The following is a 15,237-nucleotide window of genomic DNA, read 5'->3' as shown; positions in this document are numbered from 1 at the left end:
TTTGAGCTGGATAAGCCTTCTTTGCAAAAAGTTCAAGAAACAGGATTTCTTTGCATTGTTCATTAGGCAAGCTACACCCCAAAAGATTCATAAATGCAGTTTATATCTTGAGGCAGACACAGGTCATTTGCATTTGCTGGTCTTCATTTCTTTTTTGTTGTATGATGAAGAGGCTAGAAAATATGTGTAGCAATGGAGTGATTTGATCCACAATTACAATTTTATTTGTATGAAAAGAAACTAGTTTCTGCTAGTTTCTATAACACTGCTATAAAAAGAGTAAAACTTTAGAGGGAACCTAATGTGCTTGAAAAAATAGGATAGTCAGAGAATGATGCTGTCTAGTCCTTCTACATAGTTTCTGCAATACAAAGAATGCTTTCAGATCCTAGTTACTCTTAATTCCTCTTGCTTCTTCATCTGTGTCTTATTTTAGTATTTTATAACTCTTTCTATCAGTTCCTTTTCTCACTCGACCTAAGCTCAGGCTTTGAGTTTTAGCTTATATTGCTGGAGTGCACTATGCAAGACCATGGTTTGAATTCCTGTTCATGTTCAGGCACATCAGTCAGCATCTTGATTTGCTTTAGTTTAGCATCTCCTATGCATGTTGAGTCTCTGCTGGAAGAAAAATCTTTCTGCCTGTATAGAGCAATTACAATTAAAGTGTTCAAGTAAATATTCCTATATCTTAGGGCAGATTTGAGATTTTTTTTCAGGACAGAATTCTTGTCTTTTTGCTCCAGGGAGATAATTTACCTGTCATCCTGCTCCCTTCTTCAGATGTGCAAAAAAGATTTGTGGAGATGCAGCACGGGAGGAGGAAGAATTTATTTTAATTCAAAGTTTAGCTTTTAGTTTAGATTTATTTTTCTAGTGAAAATGGGCAAACATTGCATATATTTCCTTAGATGCTACCTAAAGTTTTAGGATGTTGAGGGGAAAGATTATATAGGTATTGAAAGTACAAGAAGGAAAAACAAGGCACAAAAATTACTTTTCTTAGTGTTTGAAGTTAACAGACTTGGTTGCATTTAATAGCATATTGGACAGATTACACAGAATTCACCCACTCCTACCAGTAACAACATCCCACAGCTTATAAAAACACATTCTGCTTTGTAGTATGTTTTCAATATTCTGCAAGTTGTATTAGGAAGACAACACTGCCTAAGTCCACCCTTCCAAACACACATTTAGGTTCAATCCATATGGGGATGGCAGTGTTGCAGTACTGCATTTTTAGGCAAACAACCAGTGAAGATAAGCCTCAGGGCTGCATTACCTAAGAAGGCTCCCCCCCAGCCCCCTCCCTGCTCACAGGGAGGTCGGAGTGAGTACAGCACATCCATACTGCAAACACACTATGATGCAGGGATTCTCAGGCTGGGGGCAGCCTCACATCCACTAAACCAGTATTGGTTGGTGCAATAATGCACAAATGTACCAGCTCAGACTTGAAACTACTTTCTACGTGTATTTGCATAGTGCTACACTTAGCTAAAGTTTTTTTTCCTCTAAGGGACATTTAAGTCTTGGATGTAGCATTCCTACTTTCCAGGGTACCAAGCCACTAAGCTGATCTGTTTGTAGGATTTGAATATCTGGTTTAATGGGATTGTTTCTCTTTGTATAGTTTCTCTAGAAAAATGGCTAAGTAGCAGATCGTTAGCTAAAGCAAGACAGTTTCTTTTCTGACACTGTCTTGCATGGGGTCCAACAGGGAAGGTGCCCGGTGGACTCTGGTGGGACACCAACCCAGAAGCTCTACTCTGAAACTGGACCGTGAACTGCTCAAAACACAGAATCACAGAGCTAGACAAAACCGAAGCTCTCAGATACTTGTTTTAGGAAACAGGCAAATCCCAGCTACATGATTTTCTTTGGGGGAATTTAGCTGTTGCATTGCTATTATACATAAGTTTTCTTCTTTAGTCTTTCTGACTTCAGAATATCCTCAAAGACATAGGGGAACCTTCAGGAGATTGTTTTCTTCTGTTGAATCTGTAGGAACTTGTAAATTAAACTGGTTGAACACCAATTATTAGTCATCATTGCCGTAGGACATTGGTTTTTACTGTATGCTGTAAAAACAATGAAATAAAGATAATAATTCTAATCACTTTTACGACGTTTATCAAATCGTTCCAGTAAAGCCTTCCATATGCTGCCTGGGATTGTTTGGTGCTTGCTTATGAGAGCCTGGACGGCAGTCTTTGTCTGCAAAGAGAAGAGAAAGTTGCCCTTACAGACCTGCTTATGCAAGGAAGAACAGTATAATCACTGACCTCTCAAAGTTTCAAGAGGTATTAGGAAATTGATATATAAGCCCCACTTTAAAATAAAAGTAGTCTTTTGTATTAGCTAGTTGTCCTATCAACACTTTCCTTGGAGAGGAAAGGAATAGAAACATGTATTGCAATTTGGATAGGCTCAAATTATTGAGATTTATCAAACCTGGACATTACTAAGTCAAAGTAGCCTTTAGCACATGCGAACATTAAGTTTGTGTGATCTCTGTCCCTGAAGGTTTTCATCAAAAGCACTGGATAAAGCCCAAGTAACCTTGTCTATCTCATCTGGTCCTGACCTTGCTGGGACCAGGAATTTAGAGTAGAGACCTTCATCTAGTCCTTCCCAACAGGAATTCTTCCATAATTGTATCATATACAGCATGCATGTAATAAGAATATTCATATCTAAATTCTGTTAATTTTTACTTTACATGAGATTCAAATGCAGGTTTGTGAAGAGAATGCACAAAATACCTGTATTTCTACTAGGGATAAGAAATACTCTCCCTTAGTTTTTCCTCATGTACTTAAACTTGAAATAAGGGTAGCTATATACTCTGGTCATCTACCCCAGAATGATTATAGAGTATCACTGGGAATATAAGAGTAGCCAAACCTTTCTTGACAGATTCATATCCTGACTCCTAGGAGTCAGGATTAGATAGAGGTCAGCCAGGCCACTGCTCATCTCAAACCCCATTTAAGTTGTTTGGGGTTTTTTTTTAACTAATATGAGCCACAGAAGACCTAACCATACTCCCACCGAAGTGGCTGGTCAAAGGCCTGACTTAGTAAAGCAAATCAATGTCATGGGAAATGTCAATTTCAGTTTTGCAGGTACAAAAGATACTGTTCTCCCAAGATACAAGAATATGGATAACCATAAGGGCAGTTTTAGCACTAATACTGCTTCCAGCCTCCTAAAACCTGCTAAGACTCAACTCCACAGCTTGCTGGAGCAGTTCCCTTGCAACAGACCAAACCTGTCTTTCTGGTCCCACTGCTGTGAAACCCAGAACAATCTTCAGCAGATCCTTAAAAAAGGGTGGGGGGGGTGGGGGGGGTGGGGGGGGTGTGTGGAGAGAATAAAAATAAAGAAGAGCTAGCCTTCTTGCATCTTTTGAGGGGCAGCAAGGTGGTTTTTTTACATCAGTGATTCCCAGCTGGTTTGATCTGTGTATTCCTAGGCCACAGCAGATTTTTTTTCTCCATAAGGCCCTCCTTTCATCGTCTATGAAAAATTTTTAAAAGTGCATTTTCTGTATAGATTAGTATTTTGAGAAGTGTCTAAACCCTGGATCTATAAACAATTTTATGCTCCTGGGCACACCTGATTTCCCTAAAGTGTAGGTACTAAAAATATTTTTATATTTTGGATGCAAATTATTTTTTTTACATTTTCTTTTTGACAATGAGACTGAAGCTCTTGTGGAATTTTGTTTCTTGAGACCTATGTTATTTAGAGAAGATTCTCAAAGGTATTTATTATACATGAAATTTATTTTCCGAATTACTGAAAACTGAACTTAAAACATAGTTTACAAAATTTCAGTTATCAAAGTTATCGAAGGCATGAGAGAAACAAAGTTAGCATCTCAAAAAGACAGAGCTCACATATTCTTGAAGGATGAGGGCATCCCAATCAACTATTACTATGTCAAAACTTACGTGTAGGTATTCATACATTAAATAATCCTGGAGCTCAACTGTCCATTGCTTTAACAAGCCAGTAAAAGTGTATTTGTCTTTATCCAAACACAAAAAAAACTAGTTTCATGTGCATATATAATAGAAAGTGAAGTATGTAGTTCAATATTGCAAGGAGAGCTAACTTACCTTTTCAACTAATTCCTCTGTAGTTATATTTGGATCATAAGGGATTGGCTCCCCAATGTATGTGCGAAATTTAACTGGAAGTCCTCCATACGGAGGAGTAAACGGCAATCGAGTACTTTCATACAACTGTCTAAAAAATCCTGAAATAGTTTGAAGGAGGAAAAAATGAGATTATAGTCACAGAAAACATAATCCAAACTTAAAATATGATTAATATGGAAGACTTCTTAAAAATGCATGCTTTATCTGACAGTCAAGAAGAAATGACAGGATTTAGGTAACTGTCCACTAAAACAAAGCTTGATAATAGATCACTGAAATAAGGCTGCATTAAAGAACCAAATCACACAGCACAAAACAGTTAACACACAAGCCATTTCCATATCTGAGATACCTCTGACCCACAGCAAGCACGTTAGAGAATCCAAAGTAAGCAGAAGTCCAAAAAGCAAAATCCAAGAGGAAAGTGAGAGAAATCTGAGAGAAAAGTGGAGAAAACACTACAAATACTTAAAATATATTTTAAAGTTCTTACTTCTTTCTTTAAACATCCTATATCCTTCCCGGACATTTTGAGTATACATTGGAATGATGGGCTACGGAATCATAAAAAAACAAAAGGGTAGAAATGTTATACCAGGTTTGAGTTTATGTTTTAGTGACTGTTAATGCAGATACTGATAAGGAAATCACTTGAATATAGAGGATAATTATCAGTTCAGTAGAAAACAAGGAATCTTGTTATAAAAAATAAGCTTCAGAATAGCAGTAAAACTCTGTTTCTCAAGTGCCACAAACATTGCCGATTTAAAGTCACCATCTGCAAGGAAAATGACTGACATTGTATTAGAGGTTTATACCTTTCATTTTGAATTTACATTATAAAAGTTAACTGAGATTCTAAAAAAATCCAACTTGTATGTTATATATTCATTGCAATATTGCTGCCTGAAACATGAAGTTTTGCAGTTTCTCTGTCTAAATCTTACATCATGTGTGGTGAACAGAAAAGTATTCAGTTAGTGAAGTCTTGCAGAAAGCAAGTAGACATTCACATCTGGCTCATCTCATCTGTTTCTCAAAATAAGGTCCCACTGAAGTGGTAATGTTTGGGTAATACCTCACTGGAAAAAACTGCAGATCCCTTGGACAAATAAGGCAATTGTATGTCCTCACTGACCTGGACTACACACACCTTCTGGAGGGCAGATCCTTACGCTGTTACAGAACAAGTTCACTTCATTATTGCGACTAAAAAGAAAAATACTTGAGATACCTGACCTTGAAACAGTCATGTTGTACAGCCTGAGGTAAGATTTCAGTTTGTAGACAAACATACACTGACTTTTTTCCCCTCTACGGCCCCTTTTCTCTTTTTTTGAAATGATATTTTGAGCCTGTTGTTGGAGTTACTTGTCCACAAGGTAACAACAGAACACTTTTATGCTGTTAAGAGTCACGGAACAGAAACCACAGGATGAGAAAAAAACAAGCAAGAACCCAACCTATCTAGAGCCTAAGAAAGAACTCAAAGTGATGGAAACCATTTAAAGGAAAAACACCCTGACAGATAATGAAAATATCAAACACAAAGTTGTAATAGTAAACCCTTCAGAATGAGAAATTATTGGAAATTATTAGAAATAAAAATTAGTAACATTTTTTAAAAGCATATAACTAAAAATACCGCACATCTTCAGCTACTGATTGAATACTATATGTCATTTCAAATGTTTGAAACCCACCTATCATAGAGACAAAACACTTTAGGAATAGTGCAAGAAAAACACATCTAAGCCTATAAAGAAATCTGGCAATTACAAAAGTTACTCACATACAATGGTCAGCCAGTGAAGTACAGAGTGGGTAGCAGCGTTCAGTCCCTAAGCTGATAAAAATGGGTACACACATAAAAGCTTGCATCCGTAAAGCAGCACAATCAGATCTGCAGTAACCCACAGATTTAGATTTGCTGTGCTGGAACTGAGCTGGATCACACCCAGTCAGCTTGAAAAGTCACAGAATCACAGGATAGTTGAGGTTAGAAGGGGTGTCTGGAGATCATCTAGTCCAAACCCCTGCAGATATCTAAGAATTTTATAAACCTTAGTCTCTGTTTATCTTTTACCTAACTAGAACCAATTTTTCAGCACAGATAAAATGCAGCGATCTTCAAAAACTATGATCCTTCCCCATTAGCCTGTCAAACTCCAGACATAGGCAGAGGGTATTTCTGAAGCTCAGGTCCCTGGCGTAGATAAATTCAACTGAAACAAATATATGTCCCAGAAGTTCATTGAGTCAGAACATTAAATAGTAACACTCTCCTTCTCTGACCCCAAGTAAGCAGAGTAGCTATACAAGTGCAAACTGAATATCAAAACCTTCAGGCAAGGACAGAGGAAAACTATGTTCCTTGTTTGCTTTTCTTCAACTTTTTCAGTGGAAGAACCGTTGAACTTCCATAACGTTATAAGAAGAGTGGGAATGTCTATACATATATAAAGCTCTTTTTGCCTTGAAATCCCTGTTCAAATCATCTGTGACAGGTTATGAACCACCACGTAATCATTTTGAATACTGTAAAGTGTGTGTGGTTCATTATTTGATGGCTACACTGTATGTAGAATAAATTCAAAAAAGGCACACATAGATCTATCTTGCCTTCATCCAGGATGCAAATAAGTATTAGCAAAATGTATATGAATTGCTATGTTATAGAGCAAGTTCTGATAGTTTAGATGAGTGTACCCTCAGTCTTCAGCCAACCGACAAAGCCGGTTTGGCCAGCATTGAAAAGGATGCAGCAAGAACACACATTAACAAGCAAAGCGCAAATTTGTAAAAAGATAGAATCCAGTTACTGCTATAGGCCTAACTGTATATAAGAAATGGTATATAAGGTTAATATTGCCCCCTCTACTGTTAAATGCACAGCACTTGTTTTTTAAGTGTTTAGTTACCTAACGTGTGCCTGATAACAGATTTCTAGACAAATACCAAAGATGCCCAAAATTCAGTGGAACCTGTGAGCTAATTACAGTGATGCCCACTATACCGGGATCCTGTCAGACTTCCTGATCATAAAAAAAACACCAAAACTGAATGACTGCAATAATAAGTGATAGAAGAGCCAGCAACAGGGGAGTTCAGGCTAGTAGGTGTCAAAGGAGAAAATACTGTTTCTGTCCTCAAGGTAGCAGATAATCCTATGTAGTGTCTGTTTTACCAAACATGTTATACAAATGCCCACAAGAACCTTTCACACTGCAAGAACCTTATCCTCAATTCATTATCCTCAATTCATTAAATAAAAAGCCCCACAAACCCTGTCAATAGAAGGTGATAGCAATTTTAGGTACTACTATACAGCTATATCTGTATGCTTCTAAATTATGGAAGGATTAAGAGGATTACTAGCAGATTTTCATGATGTGTTTTGATCAAGGTGGCACTTTCTATTATGAACAAACACTCAGTTTTTCAATTCAATTTTTATTTAAAAAAACCCCAACTTATTACATTGTAGAATTACACTCTAAAGTTTCAAGTGAAGTGAAAACATCTGGCAAGAGATTGTTCAAATGTTTGAAGTAGCTTGAAAGACAGGTATGAAAGCAAAATTATTAGAAATCACTCAGGTTGTTAAAGTGACACCTCTTTCTAGCTGTTTGAATATATTATTAAATTAATATATAAGAGGAAAGAGTATTCAAAATGCCCATATGAATTCAACTGGGTTTATCCTACTCACATTCTGATATTTTCCCAGTAGTGGTGATGTACAGGCCCACACAATATATGAAGTATTGTGACTAACGTCTACCAGCCCATGCTTTTGAGAAAAAGGACAGGAGAGGGAACAGAAGCACATAAAACATGGCTTTTAAAAGGCCACATAACAAAGCAAACAAAGAGAAGTAGGACTCACAGACTAAAATTACTTCATCTATTCAGTAAATTCCCCTAAATTTATTCTAGTGTTTAGTTATCTCCCCACAATATTTCAGAGATAAAGTTATGAAGAAATATTAACCTGAAGCATGCATTTTGCAACCCTAGGTACTTCACAGTAAGAGCTATAGCACAAGAGACCAAAGCGAAGTCTGAGAAGCAACAAATTAGATGGGATGAGAAAGAGACAGAACTGCACAAAAGCCTGAAAGGGGTAGTAAGAAATTCAAGCTTCATGGGAAGAACTCAACTCCCTGTACAGATTCTCCTATAGAGACAGAAGAGGATCACGTTTATATGGAAGGCCAAAGAAGAGCACCGCAATTGATGAGATATTCATAAGAATTTAAAGAAAAATGATGGATGGTTGTGTAATTCATGCGAAAGCAACAGAAAGCTCATGGCAGAACAGATGAACACATGAAGCCTGGATGTTTACCAGTATTGTCAGACACGTCTAAATGAAGACAGAAAACTCAGCTCTAGTGGTGATGATGATGATAAGTGGCAGTCAGGAAAAGGACAGGGTTGCTGCTCTTTCAGCTCTATGCCATCCCAAATAAAGTTACTTCCCAGAGACTGTATCAGAGAAACAGTCTCACATTTGAAATTAGATGGAAGAACTCAGAGCGAGCAGTAGAAGTTTGTATTTATATATCATCATCCATATGGAAAATATAACTGAAACTGTGGCCATGTATATATTAATGGAGTGCGAACCAATAGAAGCACATCTCTAGAGGATACTGAGGCTCTGACATCCACACAACATGTGCTCTGTTTCTATGTAGAACTAATTCTTGTCTGGTATCACAGACTGAATGCCCATTTGCAACTGGAGAGCATTAGGTCCCACTTCTGGTTTAGTTTCAGACAAAAGGAATGCTGCTCAACTCTTCTAACACATTCAACGATGTGAATGCAAGCATGGTGAGGGAGATGTAAAAACTGCTTCAAAAGTGCACACGATTCAAACTCAGACACTGATGTAGACACATCTTGCATAAGTCGATGCAATCTTTCACAAACATGAAGAAAAGTAAGGGTAAGAACAAAATCCTGGACGCTCCCAGAATAAATGAGAAGAAAGAAAGATGAGGATAATACGTTAAAGAGCCATAAGAAAATGTCCGGGTATGTAGAAGTTAGATAAAGATAAGTCTAGTAGGATGAGAAAAAAAGAATAAAACATTAAGGCAATATGGAGAAGGACCACAGTGAAGATTCCTGAAATACAGTCAAGACAAGAAATTGGATGCCTGCGTGATGGCAGTGTAGACATGGAACTGCAGATATGGACGCCTTGCAACTGTCAAGAAAAAGCTGTACAGTTCCTTGCTCCCTATGGATGAATGTGCTTTAAAAAAATGGTGGGAAAAGAAAGCTTTACTCCCAAACCTCTTCTTCTGTCTGGAAGATTTTCCAACAAACACTCCTAAACTGCATTTTGTAAAGAAGCATGTATGCAATAAGCATAAACTGAGAATGGTAACATATAATACTCACCACTTTTGCATCCAGAGCGACCTGAGCAAAGCCTTTTCGATTTCCCCACATGAGTTGATAACTTTCATCACTAAATAGTGCTTCTCTGACTCCACCTGGTGAGATGGACACCAAGTGTCCGTTCTTCAGTGCAGTGAGACACTCCTCCCTTGTACCTGGCATAACACCCGTCACATCCAATAATAATTTAAGTCCTGTAATAAATAAGTATCACAAATACTGTTTGCATGTAGGAAAAAGATTACAGCTAAATGAAAAACTAATAGCTATATATTTAGACTAAGGAAAATTTATATGAAGGAAGTAAAATACCTACAGAGTATTCTGTGTATATATATATAAAACATATATATATGAATATATATATATATATATATTAGCAAAATGACAAGTACATGACAGTGTTTCTGCCCAAATGTTACAAAGATGAACCAGCTTATCAGGAGGATCTTAATAAACTAATGCCTCTACATGCTATTTTCCATAACTATCAAAACACCGGCATGCAACTGAAACTTGTGCATCATAGCTAGAAATCTGAAAATAAACATCTATTCCTCCCTCCTTTTTAAATATAGAAAAAATATTTCAGTACAATAAAGTTTACTACAAAAATAAATACTTGCCAAGCAACTGTTTTTACTATTCTTTTAAAACGTGATGTTTAAGATTTTAAATGTTGAGGTTTTGGCTTGTTAAATTGAGTATTTTATGGTTAAATTGCAAACTATGTAGATCAAATTGGACTGCTGTATGACTCAAGATGCATGAATGGCAGAAGTTAGCAGGGCAGTTTCAGCACTGCATGAACTGTTAGGTGAATCTTCTTCCTTTGTTTCTGTAACTGGGATTTCGCCAACAGACAGATTGAGAACCACAGAAGCACTCTATGCTTTCTCATATTATCTTCACATTTTAAATCTATCAATTCAGAACTCCCATAGAGAGCAAATGAGAGTTTCCCCAGTCTTCAAATTCACTGTTCCAACAGCATGGTTTGAAAATAAATTGTTTATTTTTATAAATGTAAACAACAACTATGAACTGCCAGAACTAGTGTGTAGCACTGCAACTTTGACAAAGGTCTGCCACAGAAACTTTGGAAGACCGTGGAAAACACAGTGCCACATTTTGTAATTGAATTGTATTTAATCTTATTCAAGGCATCATACTTCATAGATCTTTCTGTCAAAGACAGATGTTCACTTTATTTAATTCCTTTGTGAACTCATGTATTCCTGTTTTATCCTGCAGCCAGAAATGCCGTATCCTTATTAAGTGAGTATGTACTTCCTTTGCTTGGCCTCAAAACTTTTGCCTCTTAAGAATTATGATATATCTATCACATGAACATATTATCACTTCTTATTCCCTTTTTCCAGGTCACAGAATTTTATATCTCTCAGTCATGCAAGACTTCTGTCCTATGTACTAGCTCTTCAAAGGAAGCCATGCCAGGCTTCTGATCAACCTTGTCCCTTTTTGTATCTTTATTACTGAGCAGCTTTTCTGAGATGGGGAGACGAGAATTCCACGCAGTACTCAGTGCACGTGAGCACCATATGCATTTTGAGTATATAATGGTATTTTCTGTTTCTTCTTCTTCTTCATGGCAACTGCTGAGACTTAAGCTGACATACTACAAAATTTGAAGCATAATTACATGATTATGTGTTTAGACTTGCTTTTCTTTCATTCTGCACTGCATTATAAAGGATACTGAGTTTCATGTGCCATTTAATCAGCCAGTGATTCAGTACTGGTAGATAACTGTATTCTCCGTGTGGGCTTTTACTGCCTTGAAAAGAAAATGGCCAGTACAAAGTTTTGTCACCTCTCTACGGATATAGATTATGGTTATTTTGAACAATATAGGTGCCAACACTGATCTTCATTGGTATACCTGGTGAATTCTCCTTCTTTGTGAAAAGAAACTATTTCTTTCTACCCTTTATTTCCTACCTTTCATCCAGTTATTCATTCACAAGAAGACTTCTCCCATAACTGTAATTAATCTGTCAGACTGAGGTCCAGCATATGCTCATGAGCATTCTTTAAAGAACCAATCTGTGAAGTGCAACATTTCTCTGCAAAAAGTAGGTAAGTATGGTAGAGCAGGAGAAGGTTAGGGAGAAGTTGCACTCAGTCTATTACTTTTAGCCACATTTTCTACTAATGCAGCAAATGGAGAGGCCTAATCTCCATTATTGGTGATCTTTTTTACCAGATGCCTTGTTGGTAGCCTTTTTATAGGTTGACACCATATTTGTCACCTTCTGTTCCTCTAGCATGAACATAATTCAAGCAGTATGTTATGTCCACATCAGCAGTCCAGAAATTGCACAGCTGAGACTGTTGCTTGGTCCTGATAATTTTACTGTAGATTTGTAATAAGAATCTGTGCTACAGACACTTCAATTTGAAACAGTACCCTCTCATCTACCCCTTAAAAAAGAAGTCTCCTTTGCAACATTCTGCTAAACTTTATCTTGCTTCAGGGGTCCTCTTAAAAGCCAATCATTTCTTGATGACTTCATGCTTCTGGTGTATTTAGTACTACACAGTATTTATTACATATGCGTTTTTCAAATTCTTGTCATCTTTCTAGAGGCCCATTAATGTGTTCTTGCATCAAACTTGCTTGAGTTTATGGTCTTTGTCTTCAGTGTTTGGACACGACTTCCTTTTCTGAAGAATGTCCTTCTACGTTTAAATGGCTTCCTTTGCTCTTTTATTATTATAATAATTTTTCATATAAGTGGTATAACAGTGCTTTAAATAATCTTTCTGATATTCCTTCTGGATGCTCCTTCTTTATGCCTTGCTTTTCTTAAAATTAATGAGGTTTGCTTCTCCATATATTCTCCTTTTTACAAGGGAATTATTTATTCCTCAGTCTACACTGTGTTCAGTGTATTGTGGTGGTCAGTATTACAGAGCTCTCTGCAACAGTGGAATCTTCAAAGAAGTTTTGTGTCCTACTCCAGGCTTTGATCAAAAGATAGATTTGATGTCATACCGCACTGCAATGGCTACTCAGTGTAGAGGTCAAGTAAGTAACTGGTATCCATTTACTGGGCTCTTTTGCACTCATAGTCCATTGCTGACCAGCCAGCACTAGGTCAATATAGTCCTATCCTACACTTTCTACTGAGGCATGACACTTCATCCCAAAGGGATTATATAATGTCTGTTGGTTTTGGGGGGGTCTACCAGTGTTTTTATGACCTTTCACTTAAAAGACAGGATATTCTACCCTGTTTGCCCTTCTGCATCCAGCCACTTTTAGTTTAGAAGTCTAAAATCAGTCTTTTACTTTAAAAGCACCCTCAAAAGTGTAATAAACGTAAATTTCAACAAAAACAGCAACAGGTTGAGTGAATCCAGGATGGATGCTTAAATACAAGAGAACATGTTCTTACCTGGTAAACGAAAGACAAAATGATCAGCTACTGACAGACAAAGCCTTTTCTTCCAGAGAAACAGCCTAGACAAAAAGTAAAGGTAGTCTACAGGAATAGCTCCATGGTAGTACACAAGAATACCCGGTCCTTCTGGTAGGTTTTCCACACCATGAAGCTCATAACCTGTTTGGGATGGAAAGCAATACACCTACAATGATAACTGTAAATCATCTGGCGATTTAAAGAAAACTGTTGAAGAGAGTTGTGAAAGCCCCTGCAGCAGATTTTAAAAGAATTAAGTTCTGGATGAAGCTTTTGGACAATAGCAAAGAGAAAACCCCTCAAACACCACAGGTTATCAGTAAACTAATTTGTTGATCAGTTTAATCGCTAGATCAAACCCGAACCTGACATTTTCCCCAGTGAGGGGAATAAATTAATTATTTCCCATTAGAAACATTTCCCAGTCCAAAGTACAAAAAATTGAAAGAAAATAACTAGACAGTGTGAAGCCACTTCATCAGAGAATGGGGCAAACAAGCAGTCGGGATGCTTTCCTGAAATATGGAAGTATGAATATTCATTCTGTATCAGGCAGAATGAAAAGTTTGGAATTTAACAGAATAAAAAGTTTCTCTGGTTGAGATGTTTAAGTCCAAACCAGAATCTGTAAAAATCCCAAAGAGAGGTTCTCCACAAGAGTTAAATGTATTCATTTCACAGTAGAAGGGAATTTCCTCACAGACACGGACTTCTGTAAATCCCTCTCCTGGATCTTCCTACATTTGATTTAGGTTTTAGGTGGAGCCAGACTAGGAGGCTAATATATACAAAGGCTTGGGAAAGCCACAGATTCCACCTAAGAGCTCTGTTCCATCTTCTCTGCCTTCACCTCCATCCCTGCTACAGCTCCTATCATGAGCCATTTGGGGAGAAGGATGGGGATGGAGCAGGCAGTAGAGAAAGTTTTATACTGCAGGATGTTCAAAGATTAAAAGAAAAAGCTGTGAGGAAGGATAGCATTATAAATAACAATATGTTGTTCTTCATCCTTAGGGCAGCAAAGCTAAGTCTTGCTGGTAGTCTTAAACTACATCTGTGGGAAGAACAAGAGCCTAGCATTTGGCTGAGGATTTTCCTAGGGAGCAGGGTGTGTTGGAAGTATCTGAAGGTTGAACGTAATGAAACTGAAAAATCAGGTTACTTTTAAATTCTGCCACAGTACAAACTTAAATGTGGTATCTCATAATTATTTGTCCATACAGCTCTTAAAATTAGTTTGATTGTCATAACACAATGTAGGTTTTACCAACTAAAAATACACTAATCACATTTCCAACTAGTTGTCTTTACTAAGTGGGTTTTAAAGCAGCTACTAAAGTTTAAAAAAAAAAAAAAGTCACACATCTCTTGGAGTTACATTACTAGAACTAATATTAACACTGCGCTTCACTCTGATATTATATACAGATAAATGCACCTATATAAACTAATTTCTGCCTTTCATTCTGCTTATTCTACATTGCAATTAGTCTTGGAGGCAGAAGCTTTTGGGTTAGATGCCATACAAAGTATAGTATATGTTATTTCTTTGGATCCGCTTGAAAGAAATAAAAAAACCCCACAAAACTTATGTGTATTTACTATTTATTGTAATTCAAAGTTTCAGATGAATCATGTCATACTCACCATGCCATATTCTTGCATATATATCCCAAAAGCTTGCTATAGTTTTCCTTGCACTATCCCAGACATCACTCAAGGGATCTGCTTTTACCTCACCATTCCTCTGATATATTAAAAGCAAAATATTAGTAAGGTAAATGAAAAAGAGGATTGTTAAAGGAACTATAAAAAAAACTAATATTGCACTCATTGTCAGTGAGACAATGACCATATGAAAAAGGTATTTCTTCAGAAACTCCAGAACAGCCCATTCTTCCAGTACATAGGCAAGGCAGCTTAGGTCAGTCATCAGTATCTGTCCTGAAGCGCAGAAATCTTTTCTACCTATCATGTCCTGCATGGAGGAGAAAAAAAAAAAAAAAAAAAAGCTCTAATTTCTCTAATCATGGCAGTTTCTCAGTTTAGGAAAAAATTTTTCTGTAGATATATCTGATGCCTATTTTGGTGCAGCACAGAGTCAAATATTTTGTCTCTCTCTGTCATACTAAGATAGCTGCTGGCAATTGCCATCCACTACTGCCTGTGAGGGGTGATGAGATTACCCTATGTATTTATGG

At 37.0% G+C, this 15,237-nt stretch overlaps 1 protein-coding gene across 1 annotated transcript; it reads right to left on the bottom strand.

The window, feature by feature from the left end:
• Positions 1 to 1,078: 1,078 nt before the first annotated feature.
• TMEM68 (transmembrane protein 68) lies at positions 1,079 to 15,008 on the bottom strand. Its single transcript, XM_074898944.1, has 6 exons — positions 14,684 to 15,008; positions 13,013 to 13,177; positions 9,591 to 9,784; positions 4,666 to 4,726; positions 4,131 to 4,270; positions 1,079 to 2,220 (listed from the first exon to the last, which is right to left on the bottom strand). The coding sequence occupies exons 1-6, from the start codon at positions 14,967 to 14,969 to the stop codon at positions 2,116 to 2,118; spliced, it is 951 nt and encodes a 316-aa protein (XP_074755045.1). The 5' UTR covers positions 14,970 to 15,008; the 3' UTR covers positions 1,079 to 2,115.
• Positions 15,009 to 15,237: the final 229 nt, after the last annotated feature.

The sequence above is a fragment of the Athene noctua genome, chromosome 2 (assembly GCF_965140245.1).
Source record: "Athene noctua chromosome 2, bAthNoc1.hap1.1, whole genome shotgun sequence".
In the NCBI taxonomy this organism is placed as follows: domain Eukaryota; kingdom Metazoa; phylum Chordata; class Aves; order Strigiformes; family Strigidae; genus Athene; species Athene noctua.
This window is presented reverse-complemented; position numbering and strand designations above follow the sequence as displayed.

Bases quoted from the DNA above. Each gene is read 5' to 3' on its own strand.
- TMEM68 (XM_074898944.1), bottom strand. From the start codon at position 14,969: ATGACTGACCTAAGCTGCCTTGCCTATGTACTGGAAGAATGGGCTGTT. The intron at 13,178-14,683 runs GTGAGTATGACA...CATCCCAAACAG, and splicing joins ATATGCAAGAATATGGCATG to GTTATGAGCTTCATGGTGTG. The intron at 4,271-4,665 runs GTAAGAACTTTA...AAACTATTTCAG, and splicing joins TAGGATGTTTAAAGAAAGAA to GATTTTTTAGACAGTTGTAT.